Source organism: Dysidea avara, chromosome 3, assembly GCF_963678975.1.
Source record: "Dysidea avara chromosome 3, odDysAvar1.4, whole genome shotgun sequence".
NCBI classification, from domain to species: Eukaryota; Metazoa; Porifera; class Demospongiae; order Dictyoceratida; family Dysideidae; genus Dysidea; species Dysidea avara.
The window spans coordinates 41,422,829-41,442,582 of NC_089274.1; the positions used below are offsets into that span (position 1 = coordinate 41,422,829).

Consider the following 19,754-nt stretch of genomic DNA (forward strand, 5'->3'; position numbering starts at 1 on the left):
TTAGAGAAGACAGCACTGAAACTGGACATCTGTTAGGGCCTGCTTCTCACCTTGGCAAACAGGCAACACCAGAAAGAGACTTGTCACCACTGTCATGTACTATTCTTAGACTTATCATACATGCTGCATTTACATGGACCAGTGTTTGTGTAACAGTAAGTGCATTTCTTGTTGGTTACATAGTTAACTTCAAATCACAAGGTTCTTGTAATTTTAGTAACCATATATATACAGTGGAAGATCCAAGGGGATCGAGTGCCCCCTCCCCTTCCCTTTCCAAAAAAAAATTGATACAACATCAAGATACTCTAATAGAGAAGTCAGTCAAATACTAACGGAACAGACTGAACAGTCACCATACATAATATCACTATTGAAAATCCTCCACATGCAGTTGCTGAGAATAAAACTTGCACTATCCCATGGGCACACTTAAAAATACTTTGCAAATGAAATGCACATGGTCCATTGTACATCATATATGAGCTAAACTATACTCATTCTCCTACAACTCTTAATCAATGCAATCCACTTAGAAAGCAATAGTACATAAAAACATGTAAAATACCTTTAGCTTCTTAGAGAGTGTGCCCTCCAGACCCCCTGCTTCATATACCTGTTACCCTGGTGTACCCACCCTGGATCCTCCCCTAATGCAATACTGTTTTTGCTCACCTACATAGAATGAGGACACTAATAATCCTGTGCCTGAAGTATGTATATACCCCATTAATCTGAATGTGATTAATTTAAACCAATGTCTTTTACAGCAGCAAAATTCTAGCAAATATTACCTAATACAGTGTAAACATGAATATTATGTAAATGTGGGAGGGTCCACTTTAGACAAGTCCAAATTTTAAATAGATTCAATTGAATAGCTATGGTCACTTTCATAACTACAACATGATACTATTAATGTAATGTATATATAATATTTTAGGATAGCACAGAGATCTTGACAAGAGTAGTGCATCCTTCTGTTACACCCGAACACTTACCACAATTTTTTTGGGAACATGTGGTACATGATGTTGAGGTGATTGCAGAAGTGCAAGGAATTAGTATAGATGATGCATATCTGATTACTCACTTGGTTTTAAATGAAATGCATAATCATCCCAAATTAGGTTAGCAAAGATTAAAATTAAATAATTGTAATTTAGTATGCATTGTTAAAGGATCATATTGTGACTTATTGTCTAAAGAATCCAGGAAAGAATGGGAAAGGAAATTTGATACACTATATATTCTTCCTGTAATTAATAAACTGACTTCCAAGTTACAATCTGCTCAAGATTTACTCATTAGTGATAACAGACAAGGTATATATTATAAAGGTGGCATTAATGTGTGTGTTTGTGTATGTAATAATTATCTAATCCAAAACAGCCAAGCTGTAAAAAAAGAGTGCAGCCCTGAGAAAGGCTATGGTGAAAAAAGATGTGAAATCCAAGGTGGCGGCCAAGAAATGGCTGTGATGGTAGGTTAATGGTAAAAATTTTAATAACGACAATTCAGGTGAATTTTGTGCCAAGACCAAGCGGCACCAAATTCACCTGAATTGTTGTTATTAAAATTTTTACCATTAACCTACCATCACAGCCATTTCTTGGCCGCCACCTTGGATTTCACATCTTTTTTCACCATAGCCTTTCTCAGGGCCGCACTCTTTTTTTACAGCTTGGCTGTTTTGGATTAGATTTCACTTCTTTTTATATTTGTATACCCCCAAAGCCGGCCTATGGCCGGCTTTAGGGCTTTTTAACCTGTCATTTTTTCTTTACTACAGGAAGAAGAAAAGATGAAGCAGGGTGATTTCTTTGTAGCTGACGTCTCTGCAAGGTGATCCTTCTAGCTGATCTCTCTACCGGATGACTTGTTTGTAGCTGAACTCTCTACAGGGTGATTTGTTTGTAGCTGAACTCTCTACAAGGTAACTTCTTCTAGCTGATCTTTCTACAGGGTGATTTGTTTGTAGCTGAATTCTCTACAGGGCAATTTGTTTGCAGCTGAACTCTGTACATGGTAGTTTCTTTGTAGCTGAACTCTCTACAATGTAACTTCTTCTAGCTGAACTCTCTACGGGTGACTTGTTTCTAGCTGATCTCTCTACAGGGTGACTTGTTTCTAGCTGAACTCTCTACAGGGTGATTTGTTTGTAGCTGAACTCTCTACAATGTAACTTCTTCTAGCTGATCTTTCTACAAGGTGATTTGTCTGTAGCTGAATTCTCTACAGGGAAATTTGTTTGCTGCTGAACTCTCTACATGGTAGTTTCTTTTTAGCTGAACTCTCTACAATGTAACTTCTTCTAGCTGATCTTTCTACAGGGTGATTTGTTTGTAGCTGAATTCTCTACAGGGCGATTTGTTTGCTGCTGAACTCTCTACATGGTAGTTTCTTTGTAGCTGAACTCTCTACAATGTAACTTCTTCTAGCTGAACTCTCTACAGGGTGACTTGTTTCTAGCTGATCTCTCTACAAGGTGATTTGTTTCTAGCTGAACTCTCTGCAGGGTGATTTGTTTGTAGCTGAACTCTCTACAAGGTAACTTCTTCTAGCTGATCTTTCTACAGGGTGAGTTGTTTGTAGCTGAATTCTCTACAGGGCGATTTGTTTGCAGCTAAACTGCTGAACTCTCTACAATGTAACTTCTTCTAGCTGAATTCTGTATGGGTGGCTTGTTTCTAGCTGATCTCTCTACAGGGTGACTTGTTTCTAGCTGAACTCTCTACAGGGTGATTTGTTTCTAGCTGAACTCTCTACATGGTAACTTCTTCTAGCTGATCTTTCTACAGGGTGATTTGTTTGTAGCTGAATTCTCTACAGGGCAATTTGTTTGCAGCTGAACTCTCTACATGGTAGTTTCTTTGTAGCTGAACTCTCTACAATGTAACTTCTTCTAGCTGAACTCTCTACAGGGTGACTTGTTTCTAGCTGAACTCTCTACAGGGTGATTTGTTTGTAGCTGAACTCTCTACAAGGTAACTTCTTCTAGCTGATCTTTCTACAGGGTGATTTGTTTGTAGCTGAATTCTCTACAGGGCAATTTTTTTGCAGCTGAACTCTGTACATGGTAGTTTCTTAGTAGCTGAACTCTCTACAAGGTAACTTCTTCTAGCTGATCTTTCTACAAGGTGATTTGTCTGTAGCTGAATTCTCTACAGGGAAATTTGTTTGCTGCTGAACTCTCTACATGGTAGTTTCTTTGTAGCTGAACTCTCTACAATGTAACTTCTTCTAGCTGAACTCTAAACAGGGTGACTTGTTTGTAGCTGAACTCTACAGGGCAATTTGTTTGCAGCTGAACTCTCTACATGGTAGTTTCTTTGTAGCTGAACTCTCTACAATGTACCTTCTTCTAGCTGAACTCTCTACAGGGTGACTTGTTTGTAGTTGAACCCTCTACAGGGTGATTTGTCTGTAGCTGAACTCTCTACAAAATAACTTCTTCTAGCTGATCTTTCTACAGGGTGATTTGTTTGTCTCTACAGGGCAATTTGTTTGCAGCTGAACTCTCTACATGGTAGTTTCTTTGTAGCTGAACTCTCTACAATGTAACTTCTTCTAGCTGAATTCTCTACAGGGTGACTTGTTTCTAGCTGAACTCTCTACAGGGTAATTTGTTTGTAGCTGAACTCTCTACAAGGTAACTTCTTCTAGCTGATCTTTCTACAGGGTGATTTGTTTGTCTCTACAGGGCAATTTGTTTGCAGCTGAACTCTGTACATGGTAGTTCTTTGTAGCTGAACTCTCTACAATGTAACTTCTTCTAGCTGAACTCTCTACAGGGTGACTTGTTTCTAGCTGAACTCTCTACAGGGTGATTTGTTTGTAGCTGAACTCTCTACAAGGTAACTTCTTCTAGCTGATCTTTCTACAGGGTGATTTTTTTGTAGCTGAATTCTCTACAGGGCAATTTGTTTGCAGCTGAACTCTGTACATGGTAGTTTCTTTGTAGCTGAACTCTCTACAATGTAACTTCTTCTAGCTGAACTCTCTACGGGTGACTTGTTTCTAGCTGATCTCTCTACAGGGTGACTTGTTTCTAGCTGAACTCTCTACAGGGTGATTTGTTTGTAGCTGAACTCTCTACAATGTAACTTCTTCTAGCTGATCTTTCTACAAGGTGATTTGTCTGTAGCTGAATTCTCTACAGGGCAATTTGTTTGCTGCTGAACTCTCTACATGGTAGTTTCTTTGTAGCTGAACTCTCTACAATGTAACTTCTTCTAGCTGAACTCTCTACGGGTGACTTGTTTCTAGCTGATCTCTCTACAGGGTGACTTGTTTCTAGCTGAACTTTCTACGGGGTGATTTGTTTGTAGCTGAACTCTCTACAAGGTAACTTCTTCTAGCTGATCTCTCTACAGGGCAATTTGTTTGCAGCTGAATTCTCTGCAGGGTGATTTATTTGAGCTGAACTCTCTACATGATGGCTTCTTTGTAGCTGAACTCTCTATTAGGTACCTTCTTCTAGCTGATCTGACTACAGGGTGACTTGTTTGTAGCTGAATTCCCTACAGAATAACTTGCAATGTAATATAACTGTGTAAATTATACATGCAGCTGAATGCTTTATTAGGGTGACTGTTCTATTGGAGTATCTCGATCTCGCATTTGCTGCACGTAGTTGCCTTTCGAATCATAACTCAGTGATTTGTAATCCGATTCTTCTGTACTACCGCTAGAACTTTCTATGATGATTATTCCAGCTACATACTGATTTTCAGCTCGTTGCTCTAAGCGGTTTGCCTGGTAGACACGAAAACTAATAGTTTTTTTATTCATAAAAATCGATCGCGTAATTTTGACACAGGTTGGGTTTTGTGTCATATCTCCATGGTCTTTATCCCGATTCCTTTCAAACCACAAAAAGGCACTCCTACGATGGTTGCTCCATCTACATATCAATTTTCAACTGATTCCACCAAGGGGTTTACCCTGTAGGCGTGACAGACCTTCGACCTTATGTTACGCAAATAATCGGTAATAACTCCGTGAATATTCATCGGATTCCTACCAAAGTTGGTACGGAGATCCGCCTTAATGAGCCCTTTAAGTGTGCCAAATTTCAGCCCAATCCGAGCACGCATTCATGTTTTATGGCGAATTTTCCGAAGTGTGCGAAATGAAGAAGATGAAGAAGAAAAACGAAGAAATTAAAACGAAATTTTGTTCGCTCGTATCTCGGAAATGGCTGGAGCGATTTTCTTCACATTTGGTATGTAGACTCCCCTAACAGGGCGGCACGTCTCTAGCAAATGTGGTTTCAATCGGATAAGTGATCACCGAGCTACATAGGTGTGAAAATTGCGTTTTCTTTCTTCCTGTTAATATACTCACGGTGTGGCGCGCCGGCTTCTTGGGCCGCACGACACACTATCGTGTGTCTTGATACCATGGCTGTGAGGGATTTTGCTGTTATATACACCCAATGCAGTCATGGTATAAGTGACATATATCACTCTAGGTACACTCACTTGATTGGTGAAAGAACTATAGAGCACTCACCCTGTTTATTTTGTATGTCAGTATCTGATAATCGAAAGTGGTTTAATTTTTAGCGTGGGCTAATAGCCTTCAGAACATTATTCATCAATGCATTACACACAATGCTGCAATTGTGGGATCTAGATTTTCAGTTTTACCATTTTGTGAGCCATTTTGTACTACATTAAGACTATTAACTTTACTATTGGGACAGTAATTAAGTTAATATACTAAGTACTTAAGAGTATAAGTTACTCACCGATTTAAATCTAGTAGTCCTCTTTGTGTTGTTCCGTGGTCTGCTCAATGAGTGACACATGGTGGGTAGAAATATGCATCCATGCACTGCCCAAACTATTTATTTTACTGTTGTTTAGTAACTATCAACTAATTGAAACTAAGCAACTACACTGAGCCTAGCCTAACCTATAAACCCAATGCCACAGTTTAACTCTCCATGTCGCTCAATATAACTAGTCAAAGCATATCATATCTTTGAACTAGCCATAAGCGAACTGTTTTCCTATGATATTGCCCGGGCAACATACAGTACAGTATTACTGTATATTAGGGATCATGCAGAACTGGGCTTTTCCAGCCAAAAAATATCACCCTAAAACTAGCCTCATTTCCCTTCATGACAACTTGGCAGTGTTGGTTAGGCACAGCCAAGCCCAAAAATGTCTTCAGACCAACCCCCAAAACCCTTCCAAAAAGTTTCTATGGATTTTAAAAGTTTTCTATTTAGCGGAATTTTATTCTGTCTAACTAACTGATGCCTTCAGCCAAGCATAGCTCAACAATGGATATAGCTATGGGCTTGATTTCTTCACTATTCGATGTCGCTTTGTCCCAAGATGTGTCTTTTCGCCAATCGCAGTACATACAATACATGCATCATGTACTTCTCATATGCACTGTGCTTCGTTTGTAATGCTGTGTAATGGACTGAAATAGATGAAAGCGAAACATAATGGCCACCATTCAACCTCAAGTAATTGAGGCTCGCGAATCTTCCATATTTTTTCATGGTGACTGGATTGATCACAGAGGTGCTGTTCTTTGTTTATAGAGCTGTATAGTGGGGTGAACATAGCTAATAGCAAAGCGTAATAGCTGCTTCACTTTCGAGTCAGTAATTGATATCTGGGGTGTGTGTGTTCAGATGAAAACATCAACTCTGGTGCCATCCTTTCTTTTGATGTGGTATGCGTGGGTTCACCAGTCATAGCAATGTTGCCAAAAAATAAACAAACAACTATAAGGAAAAATTAGAGATTTTAAGTTTGATTAGGGGCCATAGAAATAATAAGTAGGGAAACAAGGGAGGCCACTTACACCTGCAGATATACTATATAGTGGACATTTAATCCCTAATTCAGTCATGGGTATAGGCTGAAGTAGGGATTAACAATGTCCACTAGTATATCTGCAGGTGTAGGTGACCTCCCTTGTTTCCCTACTTTTTATTTCTATGATCACTAATCAAACTTAAAATCCCTAATTTTTCTTAAGATATTGCCCAGGCAATATGTGAGTTAGACCCCAAACAGCTCCTTTGAATGCCCACACTGAAGTGGTAAATGTAATATACAAGTAGAAGGAAAATCTAGTATTTTAAAAATTTATTAATGCTTTACAGCACAAGTGCTGAAGGTCTGTAGGACACCTGGTCCTACAACCTGCTCAAAGACTTTAGCTACTAGACTTTAGCTACTTAAGGTGTGTTTGAAAAGTTGGAGAAAGGAGAAAAAATCCATGACTGGACCTAAGTAGCCTCAAACCTGCAGCCATCCGATTTACGCTCAAACGCTTACAGGAGTCTACCAGGTGGTCAGGATGTTTTCTCCTTGTTATTTTCATGTAATTATATCCATAGGAATTCTAGGGAGTAACTCATTATCTCTAAGTACCCCAAGTAGAACCAAATGGACACTAGTTTATTTATTAATGCTTTACAGCACAAAAATTGTTAATTTAAAAATGAAGTAAGGATCTTTGCAATAAAAAGTAGTGAAACAAGAGATGAATGTATTACAGCATAGTTTAGTGGGAAGTTCCTACTTTTGCACTGAACAAAAGCACTGAACAAAATAATTGTAATAGCTAATGTACCATAGTAGGGACTTTCCCACTGAGCCCAAAGATCAATCCCACAATCGAAAGTTCCTGGCGTGTGTTGAAACATAATGACATAAGAGTAACGTTCTGAGAGCTATTTGCTTGTGCAATTGAAACCACAATCGATCATCAGATGCTAGTGTATAAAATAAATAGGGTGAGTGCTCTGTAGTTCTTTCACCTATCAGGTGAGTGTGCCCTGAGTGATTATATATCACTTATACCACGGCTGCTTGGGATTTTGCTGAATACTCAGGCTTTGTATATATCAGCAAAATCCCTCGTAGCTGTGGTATAACTATTAAATATACAGTGCAGCCAAGAAAGTCAGCACACCACACCATGAGTATATTTACAGGAAGAAACAAAACACAATTTTCATGCATACGTAGTTCCATGCTCCCTTCTAGCCATTCTTATACTGCAAATGCTCTCTACCTTCAATGCCTCACATAACAAATTTGAGCGAGACTACCTAGCACAATCGTGAAATACGAGCCTCAAGATTTGGCTTAATTTTCTTTGTGTAGAGGGCTTGGGGGGCTTAGAGTATTCTTTTCGTACACTTTACAAAAAAACCCATCATAAAATGCCAAATGCATAGCTTGATTTTCTTGAGCTTTGGTACAATTTAAGAATGTATTTCAACACAATCACATACCAAGTTTGGTGCAAATCTGATAAACAACCATAGAGCTATGGATGATTTAAAAAGGTAGACTTGTTGTCACGCAACCGCATACGGGAATAATTTAAAAATCAGTCTGCGTATAGGTTAACCATCATAACTCAAACCTTTTGTAGATTAAAGAAATCACATTGACAGCTATAGAGTTACAAGGCAAAATCCAAATAACTGCAAATCATTGGGTCGAAATACTCTTAATAGAACAGTCACCGTGGCGTAAAAAGGTGCATCAAAAATGTTGAAAAAAATTACCAGCATTCGAACCTGGGACCTCCACAAACTGAACACCCAAATGCTTAACCACTGATCACAGTTGTTCACCCCACTTAATTTCTACTGTATAAATGAAAATTCTAGTTAAAATTTACTCAATAGTATACAAAAAAGTTCATAATTTTATAGATCTACCAAAGGAAAATCTAGAATATTCTGTGTGTTCTATTAGAAATTCTTGAAAGAAATGTATGCTCTATTAGAGTATTACAAAAGTAATCAAATAAACTCTGCAATACAATACCATGTAACTTCTGAAGTATTCCATCAAAGCTGATACTATAGCCATTTTGGTACAGGTTGGCAGGGTAGTACACTACCATGACCTACTCATGCCACTTATCATCATCATAATATTCATAATAAGTGCTATGCTAATAAACTTGTGACAACAGGCATTCTAGCATGAAGTTGCTTTGTTAAAATTAAGCAACTGTAACTTGTCATGTTTTTTTGCATGAAAATCAAGATACTCTAATAGCACAGTCACTGCAAAATCCTAATAAACAAATGGTACAATCATATATACCTAACTTGGAAGGAATTTGCTTTCTTATATATATAACACTATTGCAAATATATGCAGGTACTATAATACAACTTTATAAAGCCATGAACAAGCAAGCACAAAATTATATATCAGTATAAATTGGCTTTGGTATCAGATCGGTACATATTTTTGTATTGGCAGATCACTAGTTTGTCTTATATCATCATAATTGCATCTGTAGTATAAGAAGAACAATGATTTGTGTAATACCTCAAAGCCACTTTATGGTTGGCTATATGTAATAAAAAAACAAAAAGAAGTGAAATCCTTGCAAAAACAGCCAAGCTGTAAATCCTGGGTGAAAAAAAGGTGAAAAATCAAAGGTGGCGGGCATGAAATGACTGCAGTGATGTTGATAATGAATTTTAATAATGCAGTGAAATCCATGCATGCTGTATAAAAGGGTGCAGCCTTCTGGGTGAAAAAGTTGTAAAATCAAAGGCGGTGGCCATGCAATGATGTTAATGATAATAAATTTTAATAATGGCTTTCACTTTACAACCTGAAACACTGTGCTTTTAAATATAATTGAAAATAAGTTTTATATATGATTCACATTAAATGAAATAATTATGGTGCATTGTTTGTAGTTCACAGTACATTGCTTCAAACTGTTTATGAGAAGAACTCAGATGATAATCCATCTACAGCAATGTGGAGATATCGACCTTATATTACAGTGGAACATGTCAAGTTGTTTATTGAGCGGCAAAAAGATAAAGGAAAGTGTCCCATGCTGAAGGAGTACTTAACACAGGTAAATTTATCATAGTTATCAATAGCAGGAACATTGCATGCAAGATTACTTAGTATTAGTGACATTGCTTTGTGAATACTGAATACTTGAAAAACGTTGTAGTGACTACAAAATCAACACTTGAATCACTCAATTTAATAAGTCACCAAAATATTTAGCAGTGATTTGATGGAACTTTTCACTAATAGTCTTCTTGCTAACTTTGTGTCCTGCACAACAATCTGCTAAAGGGTAGTAGTGCTGATGGTAGAAATTATGAAGGCTTGTGTCTTTTATCAAACCCTTAACAGATACCTTAAGCTGTTGGTTGGATCATGTTTAAAATTAATTAATAAATTAATTTGCTGGCAAGTGATTTCCTTTGTTCAGTACCTTTATTGCATCATACACTATGGTAGTACTGTATATTAGGTAGGGATCATGGAGGTTTGTATCTTTCTGGCAAAAAATATCACCCAAAAAGCCAGCTTCACAAATACCTTCTGGCATCTTGGCAGTATTGGTTAGGTATAACTAAGCCCAAAAGTGCCTTTAGTGTGACCCTAAATACTTCCAATAAATTGCTACGAATTTAGTACACAGTAGTACAAATGAAGAACAGTAGAAGAAGCTCCTCTGCAATCAATCCAGTCACCATGGAAACATGGACAATTTACATTTACAAAGTAGGGAAGCCATCATGTGCTACAGCATATCAACACCTTAAACCGTAAGCAAAAAGAAATGGGACATAAAGGAAGACAAAGGTAAGTCTATGATGTGTGTATTGTCCTTACTGCAGTATGCCAAAGGGCACTTATTAGGCAGGCAGGCAGGCAGGCAGGCAGGCAGGCAGGCAGGCAGGCAGGCAGGCAGGCAGGCAGGCAGGCAGGCAGGCAGGCAGGCAGGCAGGCAGGCAGGCAGGCAGGCAGGCAGGCAGGCAGGCAGGCAGGCAGGCAGGCAGGCAGGCAGGCAGGCAGGCAGGCAGGCAGGCAGGCAGGCAGGCAGGCAGGCAGGCAGGCAGGCAGGCAGGCAGGCAGGCAGGCAGGCAGGCAGGCAGGCAGGCAGGCAGGCAGGCAGGCAGGCAGGCAGGCAGGCAGGCAGGCAGGCAGGCAGGCAGGCAGGCAGGCAGGCAGGCAGGCAGGCAGGCAGGCAGGCAGGCAGGCAGGCAGGCAGGCAGGCAGGCAGGCAGGCAGGCAGGCAGGCAGGCAGGCAGGCAGGGCAGTAGAAATTAAAGCATAGCGTAATGGCCACTTCAATTTTGAGTCAAAAATAGATAGTTGGGGTACACGCTCAGACAAAAACATTATGCCATTCTTTCTTTTGATGCAGTATGCGCTGGTTCACCAGTCACAATTGTGTTACAAAAAGTTAACAAACAAGTTTTAGGAATTTCAAGTTTGATTAGCGATCATAGCAAAAAAGTGGGAAACAAGGGCTACACCTGCAAATATACTAGTGGACATTTAATCCCTAGTTATGGGCATAGACTGAAGTAAGGATTAAATTTCCACTAAATATATCTGCAGGAAAATGTAACCTCCCTTGTTTCCCTACCTTTTTGCTATGATATCTAATTAAACTTAAAATTCCTATATATTAACTACTGATTTCTTCTTGCACTTATATATGTATGTATGTCTTACAGGAGATTAAGTTAAGAGCAACACAATACTTGCCTGACATAATTCAGCTACAACAATTTCTGTTTAAACGATATAATTACAACCTCGATGAAGAAGAAGCTAGTCAGTTGACAGTGGAAGACCTGCTAAGTGGTAATTACAATTTAGTACTTTGTGCCATAAATTATTTGATTTCTTACAGAGGAAGGCAGTAAATTAAAAGAAATGGTAGAGAGCTTTTACAAGGCTTGGACATTAGTGAATCCATTTCTTACCAAATATGGTAAATTTAACTGCTATGACAATACTGTATTCTTGTCTTATCAAAATCCACAGGTGCAAAAGCTATACCTAAAGAACTTGTCATGGAAATACCTGATAATGCACTTAAGATTCCATTGGTGTATGTTATTCCAACCACAACTGGGAAGGGTGTGTGCAGTACTAGATTGGTAGACTTTCTAGTTACTACTCATAACAATTTCATTGATTTTTATCATGAAAGTAGTAAAATTGAGTAAGTTACTGTATTTCTCTAAAGGTGAATTTTATACTCACTTGGTAGACCTTCAAAACAAACCGTGCCTCTTAAGAATTTACAGAAATGCTACTTGGTAGCTGATGAGCAACAAGTCATGTCCGTTGTGATGAGTCATTGTCACTATTCACTTACACGTGGCAAAGGAACGGAAATAAATTATGACCTCCCAGCTCTAGAAAGGCATTTTCGAAATCGCTGTGTCCATGGTAGACCACTGTTTGATCTCAACACTGCTTGTGTGGTAATTCAACATAAAAACTTACATACTTCTGAAAATTTTGCTGCTGTCAGAAGAAATATATCACCACAGGTACATTTAATTTACCCTTTACATGTATGATGAAATTTTGGTTAAAATGGTGCCTGCAAGTGTAAAGACAATTAAACTTTTTGTAAGCTAGTATAGGTCATTACAGTAAAGACAAGAGAGATCATACCTGATATGAAATTCATATTATAACTAAATTGCAATGAATAAACTAGCAAGGTTATAAATTTGCATAAAGGTGATGATCTGCCATCTTTATCACATTAAATTTATTGTATTATCCCTACTAGCTTATTATGAAATACTTAATTTTTTATTGAGCTTGCTTGTTGAAGTTTTGTAACACATGTAGGTGAAATTCTGCATGCTGCATCAGGGGAAAATGGTGCCAGACATACAAGGCAATCATTAGCATGACAACAAATGTGCCTCCAACTTAGTTACTAGTGCGAAGAAAGCATTTTGCTTAGTTTTTGGCTATGCTCTAGCCATTTCACTGCCTTACATATGGAGAACAATGCGTGAGAATCAACCCACTTGATTCAACTGTTGTAGGCATGGTGCAAAAATAACAATTGTTTTATTCTTACATGAAAGAAAAGCACATGAAGCCATCAACACATTGAATAGACACAATCATGTAATTGTCACTGTAATTTCTTTCAAACTACCATGCTATCCTATGTACACACCAATTTTTCAAATTATTCCCAGAAGTAGTTTACCCTATACCCTGTTGCCATAACAAAAGTTGGCTTTTAATGAAAACTAACATCCATTAATACTTTGATTATAATTATCAGATTTTCTTTAACCTGGTGCATAACTTTGCCTTTATACACTCTTTATTTACACCAAATACAAGTTAGCAGTTGTGTTTATAACAAGCAAACTACACATAAAGTGGAAAATCTTGGTCCTTATAAACTCCTTAAAAAGAAGCAAAAATATGACCATCCATATCTTAGGAATAGCTGGAGCAATTTTGTTATGGGCTACCTACATACATACCAGGAAGCAATAATGTAAAGATTGCATAATTAGGAGAAGCGATACCTTTTCCACATATTTTCCTCAAGGTGTTTCTTTGTGCATTTTCTCTACAGTTTTTATTCTCTTGATGTAGAAAACAGTTGAATCCGAAACTAAAAGAGCAATTGTAGAGGAATTGTCTGATTCTACTAAGCTACGTGAAGTATTAGAAACCATAAACACTGTCCTAACCATTTTGGCTAACCTAACAACCAATGATGATCCAAAAAAGCCACTTGGTAAATATACTGAAGAGGTATTGAGATACAAGCTGCCACCAAAGGTGAAATATTGTGATATTATTTACAACACTGCATCACTTTTAAAATAGACCGGGGATTGTACAATAGATAATATGATTTCACTTTGGGAAACACTAGCAGTAGAACAAGCAAAAAGAGCTGTAAGCGATAACCAGGTATAATAATAATAATACTTTGAATGTACTGATCAACTACAAAATTTATGTTAGGATCCATTTAAGGACATCAGCAATAACTTTAAGAAAGAACTTCAATTATCAGCTGAAGAAGAATGCACATTTTATGCCTCATTGAACAGATTTCATACAGATCAACTACTGGGTTCACTGTATCAGTTCATTGTGATATACATTAGAGATTGTCCACTGCATAATCAGGATTGGCCGTAAGTGTGTGTGTGCGTGTGTGTGTGTGTGTGTATGTGACTACGTGTTGCATGTGTGTTTTGTGTAATGTTTGATGAATGTGTAAAGGCCTTAGTCAAATATGCTCAAAAGTTTGCCTAAAATTCTTTCAGGAGTTTTCCAAAATTTTCACCTATTATGCTCTTCAGTGTTCCCATTATGCTTGCATTATGCTCCTAGATTAAAAACATTATCTTGGAATGTTTTACTCATTGAATGCTCTATTAGAGTATTTCACTACAAAGTGACTGTTCTATTAGAGAGTATCGATCTAAGGAGCTATACACACACAATGCTTTGTTCAGTTTCCACTGTCTGCTCTATCAATATATTTTCATGGAATTAAGCTCCATAGTTTGAGATATCCATCTAATGTGCTAGCATTATGCTGACATAGCACTCCAGCCTATTATGCTTTTTAGTATGCTGGCATATTTGACGCAGGCCTAAATGTGTACATCCTATTGGTAAATCAAGTTTCCTTTCAATAGATTAATAGACACCTTTCCTCCATTTTTGGAAAAAGAAGAATTAGATGTACCTGGACTTGGTGACTTAGTTAAGGGCTCGATGCCAAAATCTATTACACTTTGTCATGTAGTAGATACCTTCAAGAAGATAGTCAAGAGTGAAGCTATTAAAAGAAGCACAAACTAAATAAAGAATTACTTTGCTGAAACTGCACATGTAAAACATTAGTTAGTTATGTTGAAAGCTGTACATGCACACATTATTATGTAGATGCTGGTAACTACTTGCAATGCATATATGTAAGTAAGCTTGCTGTAAAAGTTTTGCTTTTATTTACACAAGCATAAAATATTTAGATGATACAAAAAGAAGTGAAATCCATGTAAAAACAGCCAAGCTGTATAAAAGGGTACAGCCTTCAATAACCCTGGGTGAAAAAGTTGTGAAATCAAAGGTGGCAGCCATTTCCAATGATGTTGATGATAATAACTTTTATTAATACACAAAGCCAGCTTCAGTTGCCAACGTCCACTCCAAGAACCGTGCACGTCATGATTTACATCATACTCATGTTGATTATTGGTAATCAAAATTTGAGACATTAACTGTTCAAAATAATTTTTAGACATTGTCATGTCCTTTATGGAAGAGATTGATGTATGACCTCCATGAGAAACAGTTGTCCTTCTTGCTACATGCTGGTTGTGATACTCTACCTACTCCTATGAACCTGGCTAGGTTAAGCCTGTGGGAATTATGTCGGAATAAGTTTGGGTATTTTGATTGCAGAAGCTATACTGGAAGTATTCTAGCATAATTTGGGAATAATTACGAATAAATGAGAGAATAATCAGCACATTCAACTAAAATCAGACAAACTAATTAACAGAAAACAATACATTACAGTCATTATCAGCAGCATCTGAGTGAGTCTTTTCACTGTTGAAGTCTTATATTTCAACTCCCAGCAGTAAAGTTCATTTCAAGACTACATAGAGGTGTGCTTATTAAAGCTGCAGTATAATAGTTGTCAAACTTTACCTATGAGCAAATTGGATGGCTGCAGGTTCAAGCCTGCCCCAATCCAGCCATGGATGTTTTTCTCAACTTTTCAAACATACTTATTAATGAAGTAAATGTGTTTGTTTGTTAATGAAGAGCAGGCTGTAGGACCAGGTGTCCTACAGACCTTCAACAACACTTGTGCTGTAAAGCCTTAAAAATTATACTATTATGTGTATAATAATGCAGTTATTGACAGTTACATAAGAAATTAGTATGCAGTGTTTTGCTGGACTTCTTTGCATGTGTTAGACTGTTTTACTATGTTTTGGTGAATATACTAACTAACTGTAATTCAGTGGGGAATAATGATAAAATCAGAAGCATAAAAAGAATAAAAATGAACATATTGATGAAATTTTAGGAGAAATTCAGCATAGAATAATGATGGAAATTTGGAGCATAATTCCCACAGGGGTGGAACATCATTACTAACCCTAAATGTGCCCTTTGTCAAGCTCTCCAGCCACATATCTTGACTGGATGTCCTGTTGCTCTTGATCAAGCAAAGTATACCTGGAGACATAATTCAGTCCTACAGGTTAATTATAACTCATTTATGGACTCCAACAGCACTTACCAGACAATTTTAAACTCTATGCTGACCTTCCACGATATCTTGCTAGTGTCTGTCCGTCTGTCCTCCTAACACCATTCCAACCAATCTTTCCTCCACCCTTAGCAGACCTGACTTAGTATTAGTTTCCAATAATTCCATCTGTTTGTTTGAACTAACTATCTCCAGCAACATCAATCTTTTGGCTGCTAGAGTTCGGAAGGAAGATTGGTATGCATATAGCTGTTTACAATAATTATGACCTTCAGCTTTCTGGCTTATCTGTTATTAATCTCATTTCCATTGAGATTGGTTGTCTAGGCCATTTTATGCCAGACACAATTGCCCAAGTGGCAAATGCTTGTGAAGTGAAAAAGAAGACTATCAGATCCCTGTTTGAGCAGGCTGCTCGCATTGCTGTCTCCTGCTCATACTAGATTTTTATCTAATCTAGAACCTCCCCAGACTGGGATCTATTGGTTTGCCTAACTGAACTTTTCTGCATGCTATAATTATTTTTTTGTATTGTAATTTAAGAGGTAGTGTTGTTCCAGTATCAGCTAGTTATTACAGTTCTAGTTCTAGTTTTGGAACCATAATCTTTAAAATTACAGTTTTAGTTCTAGAACCATAACCTTTAGAATTACAGTTCTGGAACCATAATTTTTAGAATTACAGTTCTAGTTCCAGTTCAGGAGCCATGACATTTACTTGATATTCTAAGACAACACTTATTTTAACTCAAGTATTACCAAAAGCCCGTAATGAAATATGGAGACTGACTATAAACTAATATGCTACAGGTTTACTTGTTTCATATATGTAGCTAATACTGTATAGTATGTAGCCAATACTGTATAGTAGTTATCAGCATTATTACACTAACAACTATAACCCTAACACTCTATAGGGTGGTACTAAAAGACTTGTAGCTACATGTAATTATCAAACACTGAACCAGACATAACATGTGACTGAGCCAACATTTTGCATTCTGTTCTAATATTATAGCTTATCAGTTGTTTCAAGCAGTTTTTAGCACATTGATGTATACATGGTTGTAATACATACATCTTTTATGAAGTTATATACTACATTAAGTGGTTTTGTCTGCAGATAAATTCTGGTCTTATAAGAACATAAAATCTCATTGGCAAAAGCTGTATGGTTATGACCAATTCCAGTTCCAATACTTGATAAAATTTCTTTATAGTTCTAGTTCCAGTCTTGAAGAAAGTAAAATTATAGTTCTAGTTCCAGTCTTAAGAAAAGCAAAATTATTGTTACAGTTCCAGTTCTAGTTCTAGAACTAGAATAAAAAGGGCAGAAACTGGAATTATTTTAGTTCCAGTACTGAGAACTGGAACAACACTATTAAGAGGTATGTAATGGAAATGTTTTTGGCAATAATGCACATTCCTGAAAGTTGCCACTTTTGGAAACTTCTGGAATGTGCATAATTGCCAGATTTGGCAATTCCAGAAATTGCCAAAATTGGTAATTTCCCAGAAATGCTAAAATTTGGCAACTTTCAGCATGTGCACAATTGTCAAATTTGGCTATTCCTGTACAGCTTGTGGTAGCTTCACAAAGTTACCATTGGAACTTATAAGCAGTAGCTGAAAGTTTCCAAGTTTGGAATTTTACCTACTCTCTTTACATAATTCCTGATATAAAGAATTGATTGTGGGTTTTAGAGGTTACTGATCCAATAAAACTGTATAATGCAGATAACCACTAAACTATTTATAATTATCTTAGTACATAATGTGTATAATGTCATTTACTATTGGAGGGAAACAAGCAGCAGATTTAACTGTAAAGACAAAAGTCAGATAGAATTATATGTATGTCTGTATCTAGAAGTATACGGGAAGTAAATGGGCCTTTCTTTGCTGCTAAGAAAACAGCAAGTTCTACATGGCCTTGGTTGGCAAGCAGGATAACTGAAGGATCAGTCATGCAGAAAAACAACCATCTACATACAGTACAATACATTATTTACCCCACCCTGCATAAAATCAATGCAAATAGCATGAAAGGTGAATGTAAACATATCCATGCATGCAGGGTTGAATATTAGCTTTTGCAGCTATTAAAAATGTCTATCTCATAAAAAAAAACCATTCTTGCTTTTAAGTTCTAAATTATACTATAGCAGTCTCTAGCAATTAATCTACATGTATGCATAAACAGTTTTTATAACACATGGTTATGTGTGAAGACTGGTACTTCTTTTGTCAGTAGCTGTAGCCTTTGCCTCATTCTTCACTATCCTCTTAAACATGTCCACCACATGACAAAGTGTAATAGATTTAGGCATTGAGCTTTTGATCATGGCACCAAGCCCAAGCTGCTCTCGTTCTAAAAATTCTGGAAATGTGTCGATCAATCTGTAATAACAAGCAGCACCCTCAACATCAGTTGTTTTTTGACTATAGTAAGAATATACTTCAAAGAGAGTAAGCTAAAACTCAAAACAAGTACACTTACGGCCAATCCTTATACATCACAGGACAGCTTCTAATGTAGATCACGATAAACTGATAGAGTGAACCAAGCAGTTGATCTGCATGGAATTTCTTTAGTGAAGCATAAAACTTGGTTTCTTGCTTATCTGGTAAATTCAGTTCATCTTTAAAGTCATCACTAATGTCCTTGAATGGATCCTAAATGAGATATGGTGTTTTGACAACAGCTGGTAGCTATGCAAATATACCTGGCCATCAAGTACAGCTCTCTTAGCCTGCTCTACAGCTAAAGTTTCCCACAGTGAAATTGCATTGCTCAAAATGCAATTTTTAATCTGAAACAACAAAATTATTAATATTGCAAACTTTATAACTACATTCTACACCATACCTTTGATGGTAGTTTGTATTTTAATACTTCTTCAGCATATTGACCAATTGGTCTGTATGCATCATCTTTTGTTGTCGGATTGGCTAAGATTGTCAGGATGGTATTGACAACCTCTAGTACTTCACGTAATTTATTTGAATCACTTAGTTCATCAACAATAGCCCTTTTGATTTCTGGTGGAATGGTTTTCTAAAAACGTTATTAAAATATTACTACACAATTAATTTCTTTGTAAAGGTTCTAAACTAAAGTTGTGCGAGTGTGTACATTATAAGGCTTTATATAGCACATTCTGCAGGACAACTGGTCCTATAGCTTGTTTATAGAAATCTATGATTGAGCCTTGGCAACCTCAATCCTGCAGCCATCTGACATACACAAATTAAATTCTGTATCCTGTATGAAAGCTGACAAAAAGTGTAAAGATGTAAGATGTAAAGTAGGGCTGAAAATGTGTAGTATGAGCATATCAAAGTATCAGGAATATTCGGTCACCCATTAGCTTAGAAAATTTGTAGACATCACAAATGCAAAACTGTTAATTTTGATCAGACCAAAATATTTATGATTCAATAATAGATTTACAAATGGATTTTTGAAGGTTATGTATTATGTACTGCATAGCACAAAAACTTGAAGACAGAAAACTTTAATGAATTGGATGATCAAACATTTTGACAAGAATTTTGATCAAATATGTATAATATTGTATAAAAGATGTGAATTTTTGAGGGTGAAAATTGATTGTCAATTTTTTTCCCATTAGACTTTAGGTAAGGTACTTTACATCCAAAATAAAGCACTAG

General features: G+C 37.0%; 2 protein-coding genes across 2 annotated transcripts in view; one reads left to right on the top strand and one right to left on the bottom strand.

Annotated features, from left to right (window-relative positions):
* LOC136251030 (E3 ubiquitin-protein ligase RNF213-like) overlaps positions 1 to 14,866 on the top strand; it is a 35,242-nt gene extending 20,376 nt beyond the window's left edge. The window contains exons 15-26 of the mRNA XM_066043411.1: positions 5 to 155; positions 944 to 1,130; positions 1,182 to 1,325; positions 9,719 to 9,885; positions 11,513 to 11,642; positions 11,692 to 11,772; positions 11,826 to 12,006; positions 12,055 to 12,340; positions 13,425 to 13,613; positions 13,662 to 13,748; positions 13,803 to 13,978; positions 14,489 to 14,866. Of these exons, the coding sequence (XP_065899483.1) occupies positions 5 to 155; positions 944 to 1,130; positions 1,182 to 1,325; positions 9,719 to 9,885; positions 11,513 to 11,642; positions 11,692 to 11,772; positions 11,826 to 12,006; positions 12,055 to 12,340; positions 13,425 to 13,613; positions 13,662 to 13,748; positions 13,803 to 13,978; positions 14,489 to 14,654 (1,945 nt within the window). The 3' untranslated portion in view covers positions 14,655 to 14,866. The remainder of the gene's footprint in view (positions 1 to 4; positions 156 to 943; positions 1,131 to 1,181; positions 1,326 to 9,718; positions 9,886 to 11,512; positions 11,643 to 11,691; positions 11,773 to 11,825; positions 12,007 to 12,054; positions 12,341 to 13,424; positions 13,614 to 13,661; positions 13,749 to 13,802; positions 13,979 to 14,488) is intronic.
* A 3,241-nt stretch (positions 14,867 to 18,107) lies between these two features.
* LOC136251027 (E3 ubiquitin-protein ligase rnf213-alpha-like) overlaps positions 18,108 to 19,754 on the bottom strand; it is a 101,913-nt gene continuing 100,266 nt past the window's right edge. The window contains exons 77-80 of the mRNA XM_066043408.1: positions 18,949 to 19,137; positions 18,806 to 18,892; positions 18,580 to 18,755; positions 18,108 to 18,479 (exon numbers count right to left, since the gene is read on the bottom strand). Of these exons, the coding sequence (XP_065899480.1) occupies positions 18,299 to 18,479; positions 18,580 to 18,755; positions 18,806 to 18,892; positions 18,949 to 19,137 (633 nt within the window). The 3' untranslated portion in view covers positions 18,108 to 18,298. The remainder of the gene's footprint in view (positions 18,480 to 18,579; positions 18,756 to 18,805; positions 18,893 to 18,948; positions 19,138 to 19,754) is intronic.